This window comes from Lasioglossum baleicum, chromosome 20 (genome assembly GCF_051020765.1).
Source record: "Lasioglossum baleicum chromosome 20, iyLasBale1, whole genome shotgun sequence".
NCBI lineage: Eukaryota > Metazoa > Arthropoda > Insecta > Hymenoptera > Halictidae > Lasioglossum > Lasioglossum baleicum.
In genome coordinates this window covers 6,908,555-6,935,259 of record NC_134948.1, presented here as the reverse complement: position 1 = coordinate 6,935,259, position 26,705 = coordinate 6,908,555, and the positions used below count along the sequence as shown (strand labels likewise).

The following is a 26,705-nucleotide window of genomic DNA, read 5'->3' as shown; positions in this document are numbered from 1 at the left end:
TAATTTATGATTTTATTTGACTTATTTAATTATGTGTAGACTGCGGATCTTTATGCATTTATAGCAAAATTGATAAAATTCCAATTTGTTGGAAAATTTTTAAAATTGCAGATGTCAATGTATGATTTCTCCTCTATTAAAATCATTAAGGGAGGAAATAACATTCAATTTCGTTTCTATTTTTTGCAATCGATGCTGACAATTTTAATTATGAGTTACATCGTGCAGCAATTTATTATTAATTATTTTTTGTCGACATGCAATTTTGCCCGTCCGATGAATTGCTATTGTTGTTATTATTACCGTCTACCAAATGACTAATTTTAAATTTTTAATTAAAACTTGACTCCCCGTTGATATTCGGATGAAGTTGATGAAGCAGATCGCGAAGGACGATTGATTTTCGATTTCGGGGCAATTTATTATTTGATGGGCCGAGAACGAGGGTGGGGGGAGCGTTTAAATAAATTGGACACAGGAATTTGTTTAAAGCGAGAACGCGGTTGGGAGTTTTATGAAGCTGGACGGTGTTATCGATCGCGGAGGAACAGGATGATCGACTTTCGAACTGACAATGAGGTATTTATTGTGGTGGGGGGGGGGGGGGGTATGGGATTGATGGGGGTTGATAATGAGCGAACTGCAGAATTATTTGCTGCAGGCTTCCTGAATGTTTAATTATGTATGATTAGACCTCTCGGAAGGAATTGGATTTTCTATGTGTACGATAAACATGAGAAATTATCATTAATTTGCAACAATAATTATGCTACAATTCAATTATATTATTTTATTTTAATGATAGATTTTGTACGTGTAATTAATCTTTACAAATTAATTCAACATGAAATGATTACGTTTCAACATATGGGAGTATTTTCCGTTCAAAGATCGTATTATCAATAACGATGTATTGTATTCTTATTTCGTCCATTATATAATTTTGTTTCCATAAAAGTTTTTAGAAGCACGATTATTTTTCAGAAAATTCATATAAATATATTTATATTCTACTATAATTATAATTAACATTGTTTGGTAATTATTATTCCTCTGCAGATGTAATATAAGGATGAATTATCGATAACTTATACCAGAGCTTCGATGATTCGAAAATTTGATTAGAGCAATCATGTGATGCTGGTCATTAATGGTAATTATTCTCTAGGCACTGATACTACCTTCAGTATGCAAATAAATTCACTTGTTGTGTTTGAATATTACCAAAGCTAGATTTACTGTGTTAAGAAGCAAAAATAGTTGTAATATTGTTTTTAACCAATGAATTGTACAAAAATAAATAATTTAATTTTTTTTTAATAGTTACTAATTTTAGACAGTTACTTTGTATATCCAAAAAATAACTGAAATAATTCGATAATTAATAGGAGTAAATAATTTAACTCTCTGAAAAATTGAAACTTTTTAATAGAGTTTCCTTCCTCGTTTAAAACTTGTCTTAAAATTCCCAGGCAGTTCATTCAGAAAGGATTCACTAAGAAACTTCCTGATTTACGACAAAAACAATGCTCCGGAAGTTAATGTATTTCGACAAGGGTTGTTTTCGCATTAAAAAATTTACATCACGGTTGAAACTTCGTTCCCGAAGAATTTAAGTTTTCTAACAAGGTTTGCGTTCCACATCGACCACTTAATTTCCCATAAACAAAACTTCCCCCTTCAGCCACTCTTATTATAATGTTGTAAATGTTTCGTATAGCTCCAGATACTTATAAATTTTCCTGCAAAACTTTCAACAAAATCCAATAAGAAAACATCACTAATGTTTTAGTGAATTAGTATAATATTCCTTTTCCTTTAAATATCTTGAAATGAGGAATATGTGTCCATGATTCATAATTATGGACACATACAGTGGGTGTACTAAGTATTCGTACTTTTAAAAACTAATAACTTTTTTATAATTGTACCAAACGGCCAGATTTTTTGTAATCAATTAGAAGCATTGATTTACGAAATGATGTGCAAATAAGATTTTTCAAAAATTATAATTTACAAAAACATGCAAAAATAAAAAAGGCATTTTTAAACATTTTTTTATTTAGGTCCTTAATGTGAAAATTTAAAATTCATATTTTCTTTAAGGGCCCAAAATAAAAAGTTTCCAAAAATGCCTTTTCTATTTTCGCATATAACCTTGTAAATCATAATTTTTGGAAAATCTTTTTTTCATATCATTTCGTAAAACAATGCTTCGAATTGATTATAAAAAATCATGTCGTTTGGTACAATTATAAAAAAAGTTATTAGTTTTTAAATGGTGTACGAATACTTTGTACACCCATTGTATCAGTTACATGATTAAAACTTTGCTCCTGTAGAGGATTAAGTAATTAGTGTCTCGATGTTCGTTACGTTCGCCACAATGTGCGGCGCAGTGTAGCAAATGCAACAACGATATTTCACCGAGTTCTGATTCGCTGGATCAACCGAGACTCGCCGATTGAATTGAATTTCGGCGACCGTGATCGATCGCCGGCCAACCCCTGCGAGCTACCCTTGTAAAGGTCGTGGCGAACATGATAATCGCATTTCACGAATATTTTTGGCGGTTCGGACATCCCGGAACTGAACATTAATCCCTGGAGACGAAAAATCCGCGATGGCACTCCGAAAACTTGATGCCATCAACGGCCGCTATCACGCGCACGCGAATTTCTTGTTACATACTGGTTTTCTGGATTATCAAAAGCGTCTTCTGTTGTATTTTTGCTTTCAGATCGTTTGTCTATTTATGTGTGTCGTGGTGGTTGTTCATAAAATGAAAAAATAGGGTTACATATTAAATTCACTTAAAATTTATTAAATAGCTCTAGAAGTCTGTTTTCAATCAATTATATTTATACATCGTCTGTTTCTAATGTTTTAAGAAATTGTGGGATTTTCGTATTATATTTTTAGTATGTTCTACAATTAGTATAATCGTTCCATGCAGATCGAGGAAACTATTACAAGCTCGATCAAATCTCTAATTGGATTTGTGTCTAAATGTAGTTTCATTAATGAGGCTTAATTGATTATTTTAGCCAGAATCTGTTAATATCCGGTTCAACACGAAATCGCAAGCTCCTATTGATCTATTACATCGAGATACAGTCCAGAAATTGCAACGTGAACGGCCATGATGGTCGGAAGCGTGCAATACTTCGATATAATCACAATCAAATCAATTTTAACAATAATCCAATCGTCTAGAGAATTTAATAGAGTTCTTTTCAATACAATTGCATTTACATGTTGTCACAGAAAGGAGAAATCTATCTGTTTGGACAGCGTGCAATCGAATTGCAACATTTTATTTGCCACAATTGTATTATTGTAATTATGAAAATTCTGCGTCAATATTTATTTCTGGGAAAATCGAGGTAACGTGCCAGCAATTTTGCACAATTCATTACGCGAAACCTCATTATGAAATATGTTATCTGAAGACAGGTCTCATTACGTTTAATTGCAAGCATTTACTTATTTCATATGATTATGTTTATGGAATCCCAAACTTCTTTTTATTGTTTTTTTTTAAATTTCATTTAACTACAATGAAATTACAAATGGAAAATATATATCAACAATTTGTTCAATTCTCATGTTCTTGTAATATAAAATTAATTAAATTATTTTCATCGAACTCAAATTAAATTACAGTCTCCTCTGAGAAAGTCCTCGAATATTTTACTGAAAAGTTTGAAGTCAACTTATTAATTTATTAGTAATATAGCAATAAACAAAGGAGGAGCACGGAGATTCTTCTGCACAATGTCCAGCGTGTTCGTGCGCACCACTTTTTGGCCGAAGCCTCTCGATCCGGCATTCAGGCGGATTTACAAATTGAATCGGGCGATCTAAACAAACGGCAGCCGACCGAATCGCTTCTGCAAATCAAATGCATCGCGCGCGAGCCGCCCCTGTAAATGAAATTTAACGTAGCGGCCAAATTGGATCGGAATTATACGATCGTAATTCTAGTGAGCGCGAGACATTATGAAGGTTCGATTAACCACCGACTAGTTTCGGCCCGAAAACTACAAATCTCTGGCCAACGGTGGCATTGGCAACGACGTCATTAACCACTGTGACGAAATTGCTGATGGGAATCAGACTATTATACAAAATCGACCGCGAAAGCATTGAACAAACATCGCGAAGTGGACACGTGGCTTTAGCCATTCAATATTCGATATGTAGACGTGAATGATGAATGAACGTGCTCCCCTTACAAAGCAGTTAATGGCTTCTCTATTAGCGCCTCTAAAAAATCCGAGGGGACCTCGAAAGCGGAATTAATCGTGAGAGCAAGCGTTAACACACTCTCATTCAGAATTTATTCATACCACAAATGACGCCTAAATTATTCTTAGCCATATCGAGGCCTTGAACGCGAGAACCGATAAACGTTTGATAATAGCAATTCCCACTAGCGAAAACGTAAATCGTCAAAGTCTAGAAAATTGATAAAGAAACCAAAAAAGGGCTTTTTCAATTTTTCCAAGACACAATACAGAACTTACATAAATTTAAAAATAACTTCGGTGGCTTGAATCTGGCAATATTTTAAGCGGATTCAATTTACAAAACAACTTAATTAGCTTCGTTAGATTTTTACTGATTTAATTAATTTTATTGATTTTATTCATTTAATTGAATCTAATAAATAATTTATAAGTACACTGATTATATAGGAATACATACTTTCTATATGTGTAAATGTTTCTAAGAATACACATTGTCCGACACTTTATCAAGATCGTCGACAAGCTCAAATTCGAAAATCCCGAGAGCACAGACCAGCTAGAAAACCGATCTCGCTTCGAATGGAATCTCGTGAATTGATTCCCGTGCATAAAACATAAAACCATCGTATCAGCGGACACCTCGATTTCTGTTCGAGCGCGATACTCGTATCTCGCCGCTGTCCCATCATTTCGTTGTCGGCCATATTGGTGCTGGTGAATAGCAAATCGAAAAATCGTCACGGCCCCCCTGTATCCCATCGGTGTTTCTATTATACCTGGCGTGGCCTGTCGCATTATTTAACGGGGACAAAAGACTGCTTCGAACCAGTTCTCGTATACAGGGTCTCCCAAAAATGTTGTACTTCAACGGGGTGATTCTTCAGATGATTCGAAGTAACTTTTTCCTTTGCGAAAATCTTCTGCGTGGCTCCGTTGAGGAGTTATTAATAAAAAAAACATGGACCAATCAGAGCGCGGCTACAGCTGAGCGCATCGTCGGCATTGGCCGAGTCGAAATCCGTCCGTAGTAACCGCGCTCTGATTGGTCCGTGTTTTTCAGCGATAACTCGAAAACAGAGGCGCGGCGAATATTTTCGCAAAGGAAAAAGTTATTTCGAATCACCTCTACAACATTTTTGGGACATCCTGTATACGTCTGTGTATACCGTGGTGCATCGTGGGAAATCTGCTCGTTAAGCGGATAGGTTCGCGTCGATGACAGGAAATAGAGCCACGGAGCTGTCGTAACCTACCGATCTCGATGGACCCTTAAATTATTCGGTTGATTGCCACGGGTACAACGTCCCTCGTGGACCGGAAGCTTCGAAGCGTGTTTGAAATTTTCCCGCCGCGGAGATTACGCGATGGGTGCGCAGAGCTCGAAGAGGTGAGTGGGAAGACCCGCTTGAGGACACTTATTAGGCTACGGTTACACTTCTCGCAATTATCATTGCGAAATTAGTTATAATTTATTTTTATATCATTATAGAGACAGCTTTAATATGACTTTACAGAATTTCGAATATAAACGAGTGGGTCATATAATCGTTCATTACAGAATATAGTAAAAGATCATTATAAAGGAAGCTCCGATATAAATTCTATAATTCATAATACATATAAATGAATGGGCCGAGCCAACGATCATTGTAGATCTTAATATTCTCTATAATTTATGGCATAAATTATCATTCTACATGGAATGGGCTTTAACACTTTGATCGCCCAGCGTAATTCGGCTAAGTTTCCCGCGGGGACCAAATCCGACCGTCGGTACACAAAACGTAAACACAGCGAAAAGCGAGAATTCATGTTGTATATCCTATTATATAAAATCCTATTTTTTTAATTAACTCGTACAAGAAGAGCGTCACCCATATTTGGGTGACGGGGCCCCCACGGAAGCATACCCGTCACCCAGATACGGGTGACGTGGCGATCAAAGTGTTAATACAAATTTACACAACTGTTAATGCAAATGAATGGGTCGCTGCCGGATTTAAAAAAAAAAATGACTGCAATGACCAATGAAACGTGAAGATCTGCTAAAAAATCGATTTTCGATTTTCGGGGTCATTACAATAACTTCCCTATAAAATCGGGAAGTTAAAAAAGTCTCCCTTATAAAATAAAATCGTTGATTATATTGAATATTTGGCTTTTCCTAATAGCCCGCCGCGCTAGGTAGAAATAAAGATCGCCGGAGAATGGTAGAACGAAATCCGCCAGAGAAAGAGTAGAATGAAATCGCCACTTCCACCCTGTTGAAAGCGGCATCAAAAGAATCGTTAACTCCCTACGATCATCGGCCGGACATAACCTCTCAATGCCGTCGGTCCATTGGCCGATGTCCAAGGGGTGCTTCCAGATCTGGACAATCGATCTCAATCCATAAAACCGCGTGTCACCGGCCTGGTTCATAACGCGCCACGGCTGTCTAGTTCCGAATAGCGAGACGTTGGCCATCGAAATCGCGCAGATAGCAAAGGAGGACCGCTGTCAGGTGGCAAAGACCGAGCACAGGTCAATTTATCAATGCCGGGAACGATTGTTAAAGAGTTTCGAATGGTCCGCGATCGATGCCCGGTTTTTCACCTAGGATTACGACAGGGTAAGTGGCCGGGGTGAAGGGAAGGGGGCGGTGCCAACGACGCCGCAGCCCCTACTCTGCGTCGTTATCGGTACTCGGCTCGCTGGAAGGTGGATTCGAGGACCTAATCTCCTCGCGTGGTGATGATCGGCCAGCTTAGCTTTTTACACGGCCGTATGAAAGATATATCAGGGTTAAAGCGACGCTGAATCATTGATCGCTTATGCACCGAACGAATGGAGATCCCCTTTGGGGACATGTTACCGGGCTTTTAAAAATTCAGAAGCGGTCCGGACCTTTAATCGGGACTTTTTGCAAGCTGATGAGCCACCGACCGACCACATTCGTTAATTATTTTATCGGCGATGTCATCAAGACGGGCTTGTGGTTGGGCAGAGTATTAAGCTGCGCTTGCACCGGGCGAGTTCGTGCGGATTTATTTTGTATGGTATGTTTGAACGATTTTGCGAATTGTAAAATTTTTAGCAATTACTTTGGCTTTTCTTTTTTAATAAATACTGCATCGGACAGTGGTTCTTGTCGTACATATCCAAATAACTATACGAGATGCAATTAATAAATTGAAAAGTAGAAACGCAGCTTAACACCACGATCAAGCCGTGCGTTCACTTGCGAAGTTTGTAGAAATTTTATCAGCCTTTTTCTGTAATAAGTCTTTGCGTACCTTCTTTCGATTAATTCTCTATATCAAAAAATTATTTGCGAAATTATAATGGTCGTTTAAAATTAAACTATACATACTTCACGCATCATAAAATTTCATTGAAATCGAGCTACTTGTTCGATCACTTATTAAAAGTATACCGACGCGGTATTTAATTAAATATTTATAATCGACATGTGCGTAACACGAACACGAGCATAATGCGATCGCTTAAGGGAGCTCGGTAATTCAGATTGACGTTTAATTATTTTACATTCTGAATCCCGCGGCCGTGTAATTAAAAATTAAGAGGACTTCATTGTTTCATACATTAGCTAGGACGCTTTGGATAAAAATGGAATTAACTGAGCGCAAAATTCATTATAGAGGATCGGTGGCTAATGAGTTAACAAAGAACGGAATTATCTCATAATATTTTCGTTTTATTTGCTCTCGAAAGCGTACAGAGGCGTACATTGGAAATCCACTTTAGAGTCCTCCATATTGATCGTCATCGTGTCGCTGTAGAGTCATCAAATTCAACGTGTGTTACACCTGTGGTACATAGAACGAGGCAGAATTAAATTCGCTGTTACGGCAATGAAGAGTTCATTTCAATTCATGTTCTCGCGTTTCATTCATTAAATTGTTGAGCAAAAATTCCCCAGACTGGCATACCCTGGATCATGTATATAAAACAGGAACACTTAAATCACAATGAAGAAAAGAAATCAAATTTCCACTTACATAGAGTTATAAGCTATTGTGCATAAACCCAGTTGCAAAAATTAATTTCCCCTAGTACATCGTCCAGGGAATCCCCTGAACTGTTACCAACTTATAAACCAGAAATTCACTAGCTCCCTCATTAAAATATGTACAGTAAATCCCTTGAACTATCATCGACGCATAAAACAAAAATACCCTAGACTACCAAGTCTCTTCCCAACCCCATGAACTACAAGCTCCCTATACAGTCCCATCCCAATCAACCATAAAATTAGGAACAAAAACCCCCACCTTTAAGCCTTGACGTCCTTGGCAAACTGCTGGGCACTTGACCTCATCAAGGGCATAGGCATATGCATGTGCCTTGCCCTCATGGCCATCATGTGCATGGGATCAACAGGTCCCATAGCAGCAGCCCTCCCTTCCGGTCGATGACAGTCGCACTGGGAGACGACGTCTTCGCTGACTCCTTGATGAGTGCAATGAGGCACCTTGACAACAGTGGGCTCTGGGTAAACCACCATAGGCTTGGAGGGCACGACAACCAGTTTGTCCTTGCAGACAGGTGGCACAGGGACTAGCTTGACGGTTTCAACGACCATCCTCTCAGGTTGTGGCTTGACAGTGACGACTTCAGGGGCAGGTGTGGGTGCTGGGACCTCGACCTTCTTCTCAATAACTTGGACCTTGGGCTCTGAGGCACAAGGCTGCTGGGGCTGGATGATTTGAAGGGTCTGCATCGATTGCGGTTGGACCAATTGCTGGGGAATTACAATAGAAATACATTACATCATACGAAGCAATAATTCCCTGGGCCCTCAAAATTACAAATTACACTGCTGTACCTGTTGGGGAACCACCTGCTGAGGTACTATGAAGGACTGAGGGACCATGTAAGCCGGAGCTGCTGGGAAGACTCCCATAGCTTGCATTGGTTGTGGAGCCTGTTGGATGTAGGTTTGCATCTGTGGCACCGCCTGAGACTGTTGGACCACGTTCAAGCTCTGCACCTGTCCCTGACACCCATCCTGAGACGCCTGTTGTCCATTCTCAGATGATGGCCGAATCTCCACGAGGAATGATGCTTGCTTCTTCAACCTCTCCTTCTCGTCACTTGTACCCTCCAGATCAAGGCCTTCGAGCTCCTCGGGAGCTATCGCTGACGCCTCGGAGACCTTTTCTACCTTGCCTGCTGGCAAAGATTGTACCACGGCTACCGCCAGTAGAAGGCACAGACAGATTTTGGAATACATTGTTAAGGTTGAGGATTTCGAACTGAACTGAGGATTCGGTTGGTCCCGGCCGCTTTTAAACTGAATTTTGGGGTGTCGTCACTGCATACGCATGATTCTTGGACACGCAACGCCTGCTGACATGGCGGAATTTCGACGTGGTGGGACACGTCATTGAATCAAAATGAGTATTTCTAATTGCAATCGAATTGCCAGGTTGTTTAGGGGAAATAATGATTATAAATCGTTATAATAATTATGTTAATAAAAATTACATCGCCGAACTTTGTGAAAGAAGAGCAATAGATGCAATGGAAGGTTGTAGCTTACAGATTTATTAATTACAATTGCATGAAGTATCTCCTATTACATTTGTAATGAAATTCCAATTATGGATGTGAGAAACAATGATAATAATTCAGTACAGGTATAATTAATATTGATAATAATTCATTATGGGTATAATTGCGTTTCCTTGGGAAGTCATATTACAGAACAATACATATACACAAGGGAATCATCAGAAAATTTAGTGTTATTTGTAAATAATACATATACAGTGGCCCACAAAAGTGTTCGTACGCCCTTTAAAACAGAATAACTTTCTTGTAATTGTACCAAACGACCTGACTTTTTTATAAACAATTAGAAGCATTGGTTTATGAAATGATATGCAAACAAGATGTTCCAAAAATTATAATTTACAAGGTTACATGCAAAAATAAAAACGGCATTTTTTAAAACTTTTTTATTTGAGCGTTTAATGAAAATGTAAAATATATTTTTTGTAGGTCTATGTTAGCTGTACAAATATTGAAAATTTCATCGAAATCGATTGAGATACGCACGAGTTAAAAATGGTGAAAATCGTAGTTTTTCACGACTTTTGATCAGTTTCTGCTTAAAAAGTCGTTCTTTCCTGCGTCAACCGATTTCGATGAAATGTTCAGTATCCGTATATAACTAACATAGATCTACAAAACTTATATTTTAAATTTTCATTAAGGGCCCAAATAAAAAAGTTTTAAAAAATGCCTTTTTGTTTTTGCACGCAACCTTGTAAATTATAATTTTTGTAAAATTTTGTTTGCACATCATTTTGTAAACCAATACTTCTAATTGCATCAGGACGTTTGATAAAATTATAAAAAAGTTATTGTTTTAAAGGGTGTACAAACACTGTGGGCCACTGTATATATTTTTTTGTAAATGAATTAAAATTTTTTGGATTGTGAATAGATAACTTTTCGACCGTGGTATTTCAAAATCGTGTATAAAAAAGTTTGATAAACAATTAAACATTTGTATGAATAAAGCACATGCATTTTGGCAGGGCCTCGCATATTTCGCGATTCAAGGCGCTTCCGTTCGCATTATTTCGCAAATAGCGTTGCGATTTCTGGATTCCGAAGTTATTTGCCGTTTCATCGTGTTTCGACACGTGGTATTCCGCCCGAATTTAGGGCACGTTTGACCGTTCTCAGGCACAGCACGCTGTTCATTGTCGCGCGTCAGCATTATGAACGGGTGCGTCCCCTTTATCCCCCGGCTGCGTTGTTTTCAAACAGTAATACGTAACGCACAATAACGACGATGTCGCAGAGGTTCGCATTCATAGTTCTTTCGCAACGGCGAAATATTAATGGAATATTGACTACGGAGCCGGCACGGCGAGCGCTCTAATTTTAATATCTTGCTCGACGATTTTCTTTCGTAACGCACCGTGGGACCCAGTTCACCATTAACAATCCTGGGTTCGCTGCAAATTTCTAGAATTTCGATTTTTGGCGATCGTTAGCACTTTTCAAATAGGAGTTTCATTCATTTTGAAAATAAAGACGAGCGATTGGAACGACTGTGACGTGACGTTTTGCAGCTATTGAAATATTGTTTAATATTGTATTTTTATTATTTTTTCTATTTTATATTATATTATTTTCCGGGCAACTTTTCCAATTTTTCTTTCCCTAGAAACCTTATTCGGACTATTACGATATAATATTTTTTTAAAAATTAGCCAAATCGGTCCAGCCGTTCTCAAGTGATGCGCTTACCAACGAACAGCATTTGATTTTTATTTATATAGATAGATTATTTGGTGAGAAAACATTTTTGAGAATATTAATTGATGAATTGTGATGTACTCTTGTCATTTGTGTAGGATTCACATTGAAAATATGTCCAATTTAATAATTAAAGAACGAATTGGTTTTTGGGAATTTTTCCCAGCAAGAATAAGAAACATACAATTTTAAGACTTTACAGGTACGTTCGCCACTATGAAATGAGTGTCTAAAAATTTTTCCGAGTTAGGACAACGCTTTCGTTCGAAATTATACTGCTTCCTGCAGAGCGCTTTGGAAAGATTGCATGGCGACCATAAAATCAGCCACCGCAGTCCTTTGAAAGAGAGGAAAACAAAAAGATTGTTAATCTGCAGGCTGCTCTCCGACCCAGAATAAATAAAAAATGCTAGAAAAGGGGAGAGAAAGTGGACATTGCTGCAAACGGAAATTTGATTTTTATCAGAAGAACTGGTTTTTTGCTAGCCAAAATTTTACATCTATAAAGAACGATTCAAATCTGAAGTTATTATTTAATTCATTCTATTTTTTGAGCAGAAAACAATTTCATTCATTTCACTGAATGATGTGAACGAAACATTAACAATTATAGGCAAAATAAATCTTAAACAAAATAATGGTGTATAAAATGAATTCCAAATAAAATATGAATAATTACATATAAAATAAATTCTAAAAGATGAATGATTATGTATGTGCAGTGGTTTGAATTTATTCATATTTGAAGGCTGAATAAATAATTGATGTTAGTGAGCTCTATTGGAGAAAGTAGCCATTCATCTGGGATCTTCATTATAATAATGCTTCCATTCGGTTTTAACCGCAACACGTGCGATATTCCGCTCGGAAAAACTCGGTGCAGCTGAAGCAATAACGGCTTGCATGATTTGCATGGAATATATCCCCACGCACAGCGAGCAGAATTTCTGTCCAGACGAAATAAAAAACAAAGTTACTTTTCCATTCAAAAAACTTTCCATTATCGACTTCCGTCTGAATCATTTATACATAGTTGTTCTCTTACGTTAACAATAGAATTTCAGATAAAACAGAATAGTCCAAAAATAACGAAAAATAAATACAAAAATCATCACAAATATAAAAGAATTTTCTTAATAAAATCACGTCAAAAAACGAAGCTATGCATCATTATGGAGTCCCGAATTTGATAAACAAGACTTAGACTGAAAATGCATGAAAAATTAAAAATCACACAAAAGTAAATAAAATATGAAATAATTTTCTTAATTGCAGAAAAGAGCGTTCTCATCAGTGACGCAAATAAAAAAATGAACATAGAATCGAAAGCGATATGAAAATCGTTATAAATAAAACGAAATCTTTCTGATAACACGGACTTGAAGAAGGAAGCGATTCTTCGTAGATGGTTAACTAAGCACGGCTCTTTAATAGAAACGGCCGGGTATGTGCTTCCTCGCTGCTGTTCTTACGGCATGGCTCTAATCAAAACCGACGGAGATAAGAAAAGTTCATGGTTTCCGGTGAAAGGAAGAACTCGAGATTGAGACTTAGTTTTACAGGGAGGAGTTGGGAGAAAGTAGAACAGTGTTGCTGGACGAGAGAATCCTGGTGGAATCGCTTAAGGTGAACGGAACCGATCTAGGAATCCAACTTCCAGTTGGTCAGACATTGGAACATTCACAAATTGAAATCGTTGAATCTATGTCTCTTCAAAAATTGTAGCGAGAAAATGACTATAATGGCACCTAGCTCCCTTCTTTTGGAGTCATTTTATTGATAACATTTTTTTGTAAACAATTCTCTTAATTTTTGCATGATATTTAATTTTTTGCTCATTTTCACTCAGAACACCTAACAACAATAGGGTACAATATTATTATAATTATTTTTGGGAAGACATTTTGTTAGGATAATTATTTTACACTCATTTGCATTAATGTCTCTATGTCATTACGTCTTTATTTAGCCTTCTATAATACAATAACAATATATCTTAAAGTAACCACCACCTTAAGAAAAAGAAGACACAAATGGATATATTTTACTATAATTCCCCTATACTTAAATTTAAATGTAACAGGGTTGCCAACTGTCCAACGAAAACTGTCTAATATCTGTCTTTATCTACATCTCAAATTAATATGTATACCATCTGTTTAACAGAAATCTACTTACTAACTTCCCGTTATTATTTCGTCAATAAAAATAAGAGTTGCCAACCCAAAAAAATAATTCCCTAGATTCGCCCCATACATAGTATAGTCATAAACAATTAATCCATAGTCTCTATGGGCGATATAGTTAGAATCTTGGAGGTGGTCATGGGCATAATCCCTTCGAGAGAATCCAATTCCACCATATCGTTCTGCATCACTGGAACTCTTTCTCCATCTGCAACATCCCTCTTCTCCTTAACCTCCCCTGGCCCTGGGGAAACCTTACTTTCTTGAACCTGATCGTTCTCATTAGTCTGCTTAGCAAGCTGAACTCCTTGCTGACCACGTTCCTGTTCTTTCTGCGGATCCTCCTGCGAGCTACGGTTGGCAAACATGTTTCCAATTTGTTGTATCACCTTGAAGATCTCCATTTCGGATGGCAGGTTTCGGGGTCTACCTTCTGGAACCTGCATTATGCTGGACAGTCGAGGATTATCTGCTGGTGGTTGGCTGAACTGCTCAGCCATCCTAGTGTCCCTAGCCTGATCTTGAGGTTGGACAAACCTACCAGCCATTCTGGATTCCCTAGGCTGATCTTTCAGGGATTGAGCAAGACTCTGAAGCACCCTAGCGTCCTGGGTTTGGTCTATTTGAGGTTGCACGAATTTGTCGGCCATCCTAGAGTCCCTAGGCTGATGTTTTTGTGGTTGGGCGATCCTGTCAGTTCTAGACTGATCCCCTTGCATGATTCTATCAGTCATCCTAGCATCCTGGACCCGATCCGTTTGGGATTGTCTCAATGCAGCACCCACCACAGCATCCTGAAGATCTTCTTGTGGATTGGTGACTGTATCAGCCATCCTAGTGTCCCTAAACGGACTTACGATGTTACCAGCTCCATTAAGTACCCTAAGCTCCCTCTGAGGATTCACGATCGTCTCAGCTCTACTCAATTGAACTGCTGCTACGTTCCTAGCATTTTGACTCTCTGCGGTTGCCACTCTTCTGAGATAGTCCACAGGAAAAGAAGGAGAATTATCTTGCAGTCCTCTATTCACCAGTCCTTGACCCCTCCATATTCTAGGATAGCCCGACGGATAAACATTATCTTGTCCTCCAACTACCAGTCTTCTAGGATAGTCCGAAGGGTAAAGAGGGACGTTATCGTCTTCATTGGAGTCGTCACTGTACTTGTCAGCCCTGTAGACAACAGATAGCTTCGATTTGGGGTTGTTGAACACTGATCCTGTTTGAATCGGAGAATAATCTACGTTCCCCTGGCTCAGCTGTGAGGATTGAGATCTGGACAGGCCGAAGATGTCAGATCTCCCGTATGGGACCCTATCAGAGGTTCTAATAACTGGGGAATAGGGTTGGAAAGGTACTACGGGTGAGACTGGAGGATTCAAACTGTAAAGAGAGGAGGCTGGTGCAGGAGCCAGGTCAGAATTGAGGTCCCTGGTCCCGAAAGAGAAGGGATTCTCGCGTCTGCTGGTGCTCCAGGGCCTGATGACTCCTGGGCCACCTCTGCCTCCAATGGCTCCACGATATGGATTAAGGGGATTGAGGGAATAGGGGCTGCCAGGCTGCGGGAATTGTGAAGCTGGGGGTTGCAGACCTGGGTATTGCAAAGACGGGGATTGGAAAGGTGAGGATTGCCAAGATTGGGGTTGCAAAGGTGAGGATACCATAGGTGAGGATTGCTCAGAGTCGAGGGGCTGGCTGATGCTGCTGGCCCAGGAAGAGGTTGGCACAGAGTCGAGGGGCTGGCTGATGCTGCTGGCCCAGGAAGAGGATGATGCTTCACGGGACTCCCTTGGCGGCGAGGACCTGCAACGAAAGTTTTGTTAGACTAATTGACCATGATGAATCTTTAACCTGGAGGGAAATTGTGTACAGTGACACTTCTGGAGATTTTCGTATCAAAAAATACCACAGGTTGTTAATATACAGGGTGAACCTCGAACCTTCACCAGTAGAGATTACTCTGTTATTAGCAGTCAGATGTAGCATGGTTTCAAGAAAGCTTTCACGTGATTATAGCACATTTTTTAAATTTTGTGACACTTACCAAATTCGCCTTGAAATCCTCTAACAAATAAGCGTAAGAAAATTATAGGTGTATTTGCAAAAAATTAAAGGTGAACTTGAAAAATCATGAAAATAAAGAGTTGACGAAAGATTTGCTATGATCACGTGACAGTTCTCTTAAAACCATGCTATACCTGAAAAAACATTTCTGATCGGACTGGTGATAGCAGAGTAATCTCTACATTCTCTACTGGTCACGATTTGTGGTTCACCCTGTGTGTACTTTGAAATGTGGTAATTGCTTAAAAGTATTATCCTTTAATTTTCTTGGAAAAGTTTCTCAAAATTAAAGAAAAAATATGTCACGGCTGATTTCTCTCACCAATTGGCCAAGGCATCTGGGCGATCTCGGCTGCACGAGGGACAGGAAGCATCCCTGCGGTTCCTCGGTAGATCCTCCGCGTAGATCCGCGACGATCCTGCAACCAGGATCGCGTTCACCAAACAAAGCAGAACGATTCTTCGTATTGTTCCTCCGATCATGCTACCGGAATATTAAACGCTGCCTGATCCACTGCTGTTTTATAAGCTAAGATTGCCGCAAAGTGTTTAATGTTTTTCAACGCAATGTTATCGTTATACCTTCACTTTCCTCGTTGCATCATTGCTGTATTTTCATTTAACTTATCAAGGTTCGTGACGATTGATTCTTTTTGTGTCCGCGATGGACTCTTCCGCTCGACCTTGATCCACTTCGGGGAACTGTGACAGTGATGCAAATGATAAAGTTCGACATACTGAATCCACTCTTTCTCTAAATCGGTTAATTTTACTTAGCGATGTATCATTTTGTAAATGATGTTTCGAAAAAGATTGTCAATACGAATATTTTTTAAAATTTCACTGGAACAGCATTAAAATCTCATTTAAAATGTACATATTCGCAGGAGAAGAGTTTTTCAATCAGTATGCGCATTTTATTAATATTCTTTTCCATTTTTCGCGTTAGCCCGTGCATTTTTCGTTGTGGACCATTTATATTTATTCATGAATTAATCATTCTCTGGTACGTTTTATAGAAAAAATTTATTCATAGATTTTTATTTCATATATCAGTAACATTTCTCCATTCAGAAGTTTATAAATAAATTTGTTGCTTTAAAATTGTGAGTTAGTATGGATCAACGTTGTATTAGACGATTATAGTAATTTCAAACATTCTTTCATCCAGACAATTATAAATAAATTTGTTGCTTTAAAACCGTGAGTTACACGCTCGTTGGACTGCCCTAATAAAATCAACATTCTCTTGGGGTCACTTTACGAACAATCTGCAACAATGTCATACAATCATTGTAGTTTTGAATAATTTTAAAAACAAACTTACGTGCCTGGCACTTGTACGATTTTACTAAAAATCAACATTGATGCATTGATTTACGAAACAATGCAACAATGTTGTACAATTACATGTGTCTCGTTTTGAATTCTTTCAAAAAGGATGTGCCTGGCACTCGAGCTGCCCTAATAAAATCAGCATTGTTGGGTGCAGTTTATGTAAATTTGCAACAATGTTACAGAAAATCAACCGGGAAACGGCGATCATAAGTTTCCGGACACCCCGTGCATGAAACAATCGCACGGCTGCGACAGTTTGCGGTATTTTCCAGCGTCAGGCGTCATGAGCCGTGAAATAACAATAATAAATAACAACGGTGTTGCATGAAATATCGCGACCGAGCAGCCTGCCTGTTTCCACGATCGCGAAAGTTGCCACCCAGTTACAAGGGACTTCCATTTCTCGTTTCCTCGTGGGCCGTTTGTTTGTTTCGAACCGACTTCGCACAATTACGCTAATCAACGCCGCTGCCGGGTAATTAAGCGCACACATGAACCTTCGCACACGTGTAACATGATCCCCCGGAGAATATTCAAACTCTTTATCCAGCCCGATTCGCGCAATAATCTGTCCGGGAGCGCTCTCGTGCTTACTTTTTGGAACACGAACGTTCTCATTGTTTCAACGCCTGAAAATACAAAAAAGAGGAACGGATAAACCTTTCCGAACCAATTTTATTCGGGATTCAATCTGCTGTGGATTTTAGGAAAAGAATTATCTTGATTATCGCAATTTTTATTGATATTGTGTGGAAAACAATGGTTTTAGGTTAAAAGATAACCCCTTAAAATTTTAAGTCCCTAACCCTTCATATTACCAGATGATACGAGGGTAAATATACCCTTAACTGTATCATTTTTTTTCTCAGTTGTTAATTAAAATATTCAGACGGAAAAATAACGAGAATACTCGAACTTACCTCCTTCATAACATATATTTTGTTCGCAATTGTGATGAAATTATTAAGGGTAGAAAAAAATCATTTAATTTTTTCGGGATGGGGATCGCAAGCAACCCTTCAAGTGACCACTTCCAAAAAATTCAAGAACAATGTTCTGTTACATGGAACATAATAATAATAATAATAATAATTATAATTTTTTTTTAATGGAATACTATATTCTTTTCCTCAGAAAATAATAGCAGGCATACTTTTCTTTGCAGGCAGGATGCAGATGACGATATAATATCGCAGAAATCTCTGCAGTCGGTCAGACAGACCATAATCTTCCTCAAAAAGCGTACGTAACAACAAAAAAATTGTTTTCCAACACTAGGTTTACGTAGCTGTGGAAATAACTGTTTCACATTATTTTATGAAAATGACAAGAATGTATCTATCCAAATTTTTGGCCATTTTTCAATAATATATACCCAAAGAAATAAATTTGGTAAATAATTCCTCAGGAAAGCATCGTTACTAGACTGCGGATCTTTATGCAAAATAAAAATTTTCTTCATCAATTACAAAACACTATAAAAAAACTCTTTCTATTTTTAACGTTCTTAAATTGTTTTAATGTTTTTACTGTTTTAAATTACATCCGCCCATTTTTGTTTACAATCTTACAATTACAATCTTAATAATCGCAAACTAAGAATATTAGAACCCACCATTTTTACGGGTCCCGTAAACCTAGTGTTACATATACTGTTCAACATTAATTTTGTATTTCGATAACGTGTAAGTATTCACACGGATTCTGATACACCGGATGCGGTTTTATACTTTTCTCCCTGTGTTGTATCAGACACCAACCCTGTTTTGTTTCCAAAGAGCTTCCCTCGTTTCTTACAATTTATTTCTTATTTATTCCTTCGCTGCTCGTATGCGAAATACGTTCGTGCGAAACGCGTTCGGCGTGTCTGGGGGAAAAAGTGCAATGTATGCAACCCTCTCTGGCGTGCATTTTTGCGAAAGGGGGTTTTAAGCGTAAAGTGCTGATATACTTTTCATTGAAGATGCGAGGGTGGAGGGTTTGTTCCGACGTGCCGGACGCCGCGAGCTCAGAACGCGAATCTTGAATTCGCTGAAGAGGGGGGAGAAACCTCATTTTGGCAACAGCAACAATAACAACAGCAACGCTGCCCTCGAGTGCGCCGCGGCGTTGCAGCTCTTCCTCAGCCATTTAAAGAAGCCAGTGATGCCTCAGCACGTCCAGGAGCTGCTACTTGGTAATTCTATATTCCCCGACAATACCACTCTAAATTTCATCCAATACTACCCCATAGTCCTTATTACCATACCCCGAAAACATCCCCGCATTATTGTCTTATGTTAATTCTTCCCGCTACGTCCATTCCCCATTATCATCATCGTCAATTACATTTAAACCACAGTGCAGCCAAAAAGTATGTAAACATTCTCGAAAAATTTTCGATACCCTCGATATCATTTGGAAAAAGGTACAACCATAAGACTTTCGCCAAACAAAATTATTTTAATTATTTTTTTGGAAAGGTAATATCTTCTCTCTCAAAAATGCCGCAATTTCAAACATCTCCAAAAACTCTCAAAAATTTTTCTCGCGAACAATATCTCCGTGGATTCGAAGACTGAAGCCTCCTCTTTGCAACGCCTTTCTGAAAATTGATGTACGATTTTTTTTCTCCATTTTGTGCAAGGAGAATGACGAACACTATGCACTATTGTTAGCGGCACACATCTCATTCGAAGATTAATAAAACGATCAGAAAAAATCGGAAGTTGCTTTTTAAAGCGTCGTTGGAAAGAAGAAGCTTTAGTCTTTGAATCTGTGGTAGTTACAGTGATGAGGAAAATTTTTCCAAGTGTCCACAGACGTTCGAATGTGTGGCATTTTTTAGGAAAAACGCGTCTTCGGTTTCTCGTGCCCTCCATCGGGAAAGTGATCTGAGGAGAAAATGAATGACGGGATATGAAGGTAGAGAGTTCTAGCTTTGGAATTAGTCCACATTTAGCGTCGTGAGATCGTTTTTTGCGAAATTATCACGGGTTGAATATAGGCACTTTTTCGAGAATAGGGTGTTTAGTATCTAATAATTCCTGGAACTACTGTACATTCGCAGTGGTAACATTATTGAGGACGGGATACTTGAAATTCAAAAAAAATTTGTTCCATGAATAAAATAAACATATCGCAACGTCCCCGATTTCTACGTAATACATTCCAAAGAAGAATCCTCGTTCGAACACACAGAAAGAGGGAAAAATCGACCTTTTCCGTTCCGCTGGAATTATTAAAAAGTCTACAAAACACTACGAAAAAAAAAGAAATATTTCCAAGCTTTCATGAAAAATCGAGACGAACAAATAATACTTTGAAAATTGAAAAAGTGAGTGCATAGGTATCTATACATACAATAAATTCAATCGAAAAAGTATCAAGAATTCATGAATTTTATCAAAAAAGGTAAAAAAAATGCAGGGCTGCACGTTTTTGGACGAGAAACAAAGCATTGTTGAAATTCGATCTTTTATTAAGGAATAAATGAAGGTTGAGTGGAAAACATATTTCCGACAAAAATAAGTAAAATTCGTCGCCGTAAAACGGAACGAAATGGGTAAAACAACTCGTAGATTTAATCGAACGAATGAACAACGCCTTGGAGAATTCAATCAGAGTTTAGAAATTAATTGAACGTCGCAAAAGGTTTTTGAGCGGGCGAGGAACAGAGCGCAAGTGGAAAAGTGTTAATGTGTTTTTAATTTGGCCGTTCGGCGAGGACGAAACGCAATCTTTTAGATTACACGTTCGGAATTGCGCGACGCTGATGAAATTAACAAGTAAACGAAGAACGCTGAAGTCTGCAATAATTCCGCCGTTGTTGGCCAACTATGTACGTTCCCGAGATCTCGCGTTTCGACATGATACTCGATAATTGATAGGTCACGCTGAGTCAGACATTTTGTAAAATTAGATTTTCCAGTTCCAATATCGTCTTTGACGTACGCCGCGTTCCTGAAAGTATTTCTCGAACGTTTTATATCCATCTAGAATCTCATTAAACTCGGATCAGTCAGCGTGTTCCTCATTTCATTAAAATCGATCGACTAATTGTTTATACTCCGCCATATTTATGAACGATTCGGGACCAAAATGTCGCTTATATCATGTACAAATATTATTCGTTGATGTCTCGAGAGTATAGAAAAGTATAAGCGAATAAATTAAATATTGATTTCATTTTAGCTATAACTGTTTTGATTATAAAAATTTCTTCGTAAATCTTTCACCGACCTATTCCTGACATTTTTCTGAAGAGAATGATACCAAACATGAAACGATTCGGATCATGCTTACCTGTTTAATCCACGATTTAGTAGAACCTCTTCTATCCGAACTGGTCAGTGAAACGCGAGTGTTCGGATGAAAGAACAGTTAATACAGAGGTGGATTAAATCTGTACAGACTCGTTTAGTGAGTTCTACATATATGATTCGTCTAGATTCGATCGGTTCGGATAATGGAGGTTTTACTAAATATAATGCGAACTGTATCGTGTGGGGTATCATTCTCTTCAGAAAAATGCCAGGAACGCGCCGATAAAACTTGCGGGAAGAAACGATCGAAAACGAATGAGTTGTGTCACTTTCATTGACCTGTAGAAAATGAACTTTCTCAATACTTATGAAATTCTCAGCGAGTCGACTTGACGTAAACGTTTGGGTTAGCAGTGCCATTGACCTAACCTCCATAGTCTCGAGCATAAAGTAGCACAGACGGAGGCGGCGTATAGGGAAACAGTTTGGAGGCCAATGGTTACCATAAATTCCGCGTTTCCCCCGGTCCTTAGACCGGCTGAGAATCGTAAGAGCGGTCATTAAATGGTAATTTTGCATCGACCAGCTGACAATCCAGGGGTGACCGCCCATGTGATTGCTAGGGACGCCCTGGGCTTAATACGACAGGACGTCGGAGGCCGTCACGGAGAATTGCTGGCCGAGCTTCTTGATTTACTGAGACACTTGACTCTTTCCGGACCTCCATCCGAGAGATCGGAACTACGCGGTTCGCCACTTCCGATAGCGCTGCTCCCAGTCTTTTTCACTTTAACGGTAAGCCCCGGGACTTAACCCCCAGCCCCACCCCCCACCCATCTACCCCCACCCACCGGCACACATTCCTCTCCGACTATCTTCCTTTTCCGAACCTAAACTATCCTCTGTGTGCTACTCTCAGACCCTTCCTTACTGATCTACCTTTTGGTACCTATTCAGGCTTTTTCCTATCTTGCATTCTGGAACCTTGGGACCCTAGATTACCGTAATCTAGAGGTTGGTACCCGTACAGTTGAGATTCGAAACTTTGTTGTCCTAGAATTTGGGATCGTATACTATACCACCCTAGAATTCAACATGTTACAGGCTGGCACCCTACATTTTAACAAACTTTAATTCCCTAGATTTTGGTAGCTTCGAGTTGGATTTGGTAACCCTGTATTGTGGCACCCCTGACTAGAAAATAATGTAGAACCCTAGGATTATCTAGTATAATTCTTACCATTCTAGTGACTTTTTGTGTTCCTGATTTCCAAGACTAGCACCCTACATTTTAACAAACTTTAAATCCCTAGATTTTGGTAGCTTCGAGTTGGAGTTGGTAACCCTGTATTGTGGCACCCCTGACTAGAAAATAATGTAGAACCCTAGGATTATCTAATATAATTCTTACTAGTCTAGTGACTTTTTGTGTTCCTGATTTCCGAGACCCTGCAGAATGAATTTAGGTTAGACGCAACTCCATCAACCACGTCGATCGAAACTTTTCGCACGTCCTCAAGGGAATTACTCTGCTTTTGTTGTCAGTGTCATATAGTAACTTTCTAAAGGCCCTTTTTAAATTAACCTAGCAAAAAGCCTCTTACCAGACGCTCTTACTATAAGCACCATTTTTTCTAGTGATTCGTTTTTGCCCCTAGAGCCCTGGTGAGCCTTGCTGAGTGGATTTAGGTGGCACTTTTTCTTTCTGTCGTCTGCTAGCGAGGTAACCAACCTGAAACCATTAATCACCACAAGCTAAAGCTCACACGAGCTTCCGGAAGCATCAGTTTATATCTTTCCTCACGGTATTATAGTGACTTTCTCAAGACCCTCCCTGTGGATCTAGTAAATTTAAATCTCTAGCTAACCAAACTAATTCCTACGGTTTAAAAAGTTACCATATCCTCCCCATCATTATTATTTTGATTCTAAAATATATAAATATGAATATCCCTAATAATATTTTCTAGTGAATTTTTCTTTATCCCCAGAACAATGAAGAGCCGAGAAATTGCCCCACGGAGCACCGTCCTGGCCCCGCAAAACTTAAAAGCAACAAAACCAGAATTTAAATTTCACACTGAAAGAGTGTGAAACAGATATCTATTTCCTCCTCTGACGTCATTTGCTCCCAGGCCAGTGCCCTCTGGGGCAACTTAATGAGCGAATGTAGGTTAGGAAGCTTCTGTAATTATCTACAGGTGCCAAAAATGATCAGTCCTGGCTCGTCTTAGATATTATTGATCCGGATAGTTTTATTTTGCAGTGTTCCACACGCGGTTCGATTTATATTTAATGAATTGTCGTTCGTTTAAGATGATATCTTGATTGGAGAAGCAGATCGGCGAGTGAATCGCATTGATTTTCCCGGGGATTGATCGATCGTCTCCCATTGCAGCCAGCTGACCTGCTGAAATGGAAGCAAGTAGCGACCAGATTCAGCGAATTAATTACCGAAGCCCCTGACCAACTGCAGCTGAATGAAAATCGATCACACGACACGGAATCAGTGGACGGCAACGACGGAAACGCGTCCGACGACTTAAGAAACCGGAATCGCATGCTGGCCACGTAGAAAAAAAAAGGAATAAGAAAAAACAAATATAGATTCTCGATAACCTCGCCCAAGGGTAAAATAAAGAACAAGCAGGAAAGAGAACGTGGCGTGATTCTATGTTAATTCGATACTCACCTTGTGCTGTCTCTAATTCACATCGAAACCACCGAACAACAAAATTGATCAACTCGTAAAAATAATTTATTACTTTAGCAAATATGTATCGAGATATTATTTCGATTCGCAAGGTAATAATAATCATTATCTTGTAAGAATAATTTGGAAGTTAAATTAATTAATAAATTGATTGTGATTGAATTTTGAATGGCGGCACTTGAAGAATGATTCTTCAGAACGATCTAAGCGGAGGATCAGGCGTAAAAATGTCGCCGTTGATTAGAGAACAGCAATTTCATTTAACGGTACAAAATTTTGTCTTCTCGTCGACGAAGGGGCTCCGCGCATTTAATGATTTATGTGATAGATAGTAATCTATGTTGAGACGTTAAAGAAACTCGCGGGAGGCCGCCGCGTAGGTACCTGCAATGTCCGTTAAAAAGACGGAGAGAAACGACGAAGCTACACTTAATCCAAATGGCAGTAAAGTAGATTACTCTTCGTCGTTCGAGGCCATAGGGCTTGTACTATACTTACCTCTGGCGAAGAGTGTTTGATCGAAAGGACTAAGTGTGGCAAGAATAGTGTATCGAGTGCAGAGCATGGTTCTATTCATAGCAATCGACGTAAAACTGCGGCAATCTTCACATAAAGCCTGTGAGAACTTCGTCAGAAAAAGCAGAAAACATTTCTTAATAACGTAAGATTGAATCGAGAGCTTTAAGGAGGTTGGTGAAGAAACTCATTTTTGGGAATTTTTTCTCTTTAAACTGTAAGAGATTCTTCAGAAAATCTTTGTGCATTTGATGTGACACATTTTAGAGAGCATCTGATTTAGTTGAAAACTTTTATTAGTTACAGAGTTATACATGATTTCCCGGAGAGTCCTCTGAGGATGACGGTCACCTTGGGTTAAGCTTGGTGTCTACAATGACGACTCAGTAAATTTTACGAACCCAAAACCAAACTTCATTACCCTAGAGCAAATTTAATAATGTAAGAAATTATTTTAATAGCGTCAATATTAGTATGAAGGCTAAACAATATACTCTTAAATTAACTTAAAATCAGCGACCATAACTGTTATAACCAAAAAGAAAAAAGTTATAGAATAACAAGTATTTCAAATAAGTAACCCAAAATTTTTTATCTTGCTGATAAATGTTATCGCTGAGAGAAATTCATTTCGATCACTTATAACAGTTATCAGTGAGAGAAATCTATTTCGATTGCTCATAACAGTTATCAATGGGAGAAGTTTATTTCGGTCGCTTATAACAGTTGTCGATGAAAGAAAATTTATTTCGATCGCTCATAACAGTTATTCGATGAAATAAATTTATTTCGATCGCTCATAACAGTTATCAATTGAGAGAAATTCATTTCGATCGCTCATAACAGTTATTGACGAAGGAAATTTGTAATAGTTATTATTAAATAGTACAACTTTCAAATTGGAGACAATCAATTATTTAATACATTTTTTATTCGTGAAATTAATTGCTACCATGTGACAAACAAACAGATCTTGTGTTGTTCTTATGGTCTGTTGATTCGTCTTGTTGTACGAAACCTTGTCAATGAATTTCACAGGCTTGCTCCATCCGAAGAAGAGTAGACAACTCAATAAATAAGCAACCAAAATGAATTTTCTCATCAATAATTATTATGAACAAGCGAAAAGAAATTCGATAATCGATAACTGTTATGAGCGATCGAAATAAATCTCTCTCATCGATAACTGTTATGAGCGATAGAAATAAATTTCTCTCATTGATAACTGTTATGAATGTTTGAAATAAATTACTCTCATCGATAACTGTTATGAGCGATAGAAATGAATTTCTCTCATCGATAACTGCTTTGAGAAATCAAAACAGTTTTTCTTCTTCGGTAACAGTTATCGAGGAGGATCCAATCTTTTTGGACACTAATAACTGTTATTTGTAACCAAAAAGTATAAAAATCGATATTTTTTAATCATTTTGTTCTTCGAATTTTTTTCTTTATGTTTTGTGTATATTATCTGAAATTTCAATAATAATCAACTTTTTATTAATGATTTTTATCGTAGAAAATTTTATACTAACTGTTATTTTTGGTCCCTGCTTAAAATCAAATGACTAAAGTAATACACAAGAAAATATGTTTCTGGACAGTCCCCGAGTTTGTATTGAATTTACAGTCGCAAGAAACTCTAGTTTCGAATAAAGAAAGAAAAGACTTCCACGTGACCGGCCAGTTCTAATAAAAGAATTCGAAGGTATACCTGAGAGCAGTTTACATATTTAGGAGGTAGTGATTAAAGAAAGCAGCACAGTTGAAATAAATGTTTAAAGCCTCTTCCGGAAGCTCGGTGATTCCGATGGCGGCTGATTAGGCGAACGTTCGTCCTAATGCCGGTTAATATTCCTATCGATTTGGAATTGGAAATATCCGGAATTCGAGATATCAGGGACCGGCCCGCGGGCATTTGTATAAATTCGTTATTAAAATGAAAATATTCCGTGGCCATGCTCTTTTATTTCGCGCTTTTACAGCGCGATCGAAGAGGATCCTGGGATATTCCTAAAATAAACTCGCGATTGCCGTATATCTCCTCTCGAACTTTATGATAATCATTTTCCATCAAAGGAAATTTGGGGCGCATACAAATTTGATATCGCGA

At 38.3% G+C, this 26,705-nt stretch overlaps 3 protein-coding genes across 3 annotated transcripts; 1 reads left to right on the top strand and 2 right to left on the bottom strand.

The window, feature by feature from the left end:
- Positions 1-3,337: 3,337 nt before the first annotated feature.
- LOC143218810 (uncharacterized) lies at positions 3,338-25,040 on the top strand. The gene is made up of 5 exons (XM_076444268.1): positions 3,338-5,640; positions 18,285-18,361; positions 19,083-19,295; positions 21,950-22,158; positions 23,762-25,040. The coding sequence occupies exons 1-5, from the start codon at positions 5,618-5,620 to the stop codon at positions 23,936-23,938; spliced, it is 699 nt and encodes a 232-aa protein (XP_076300383.1). The 5' UTR covers positions 3,338-5,617; the 3' UTR covers positions 23,939-25,040.
- On the bottom strand, positions 8,530-9,489 carry LOC143218882 (uncharacterized). The gene is made up of 2 exons (XM_076444444.1): positions 9,082-9,489; positions 8,530-8,997 (listed from the first exon to the last, which is right to left on the bottom strand). The coding sequence occupies exons 1-2, from the start codon at positions 9,487-9,489 to the stop codon at positions 8,530-8,532; spliced, it is 876 nt and encodes a 291-aa protein (XP_076300559.1).
- LOC143218715 (uncharacterized) lies at positions 13,480-16,310 on the bottom strand. The gene is made up of 2 exons (XM_076444086.1): positions 16,104-16,310; positions 13,480-15,520 (listed from the first exon to the last, which is right to left on the bottom strand). The coding sequence occupies exons 1-2, from the start codon at positions 16,262-16,264 to the stop codon at positions 13,807-13,809; spliced, it is 1,875 nt and encodes a 624-aa protein (XP_076300201.1). The 5' UTR covers positions 16,265-16,310; the 3' UTR covers positions 13,480-13,806.
- Positions 25,041-26,705: the final 1,665 nt, after the last annotated feature.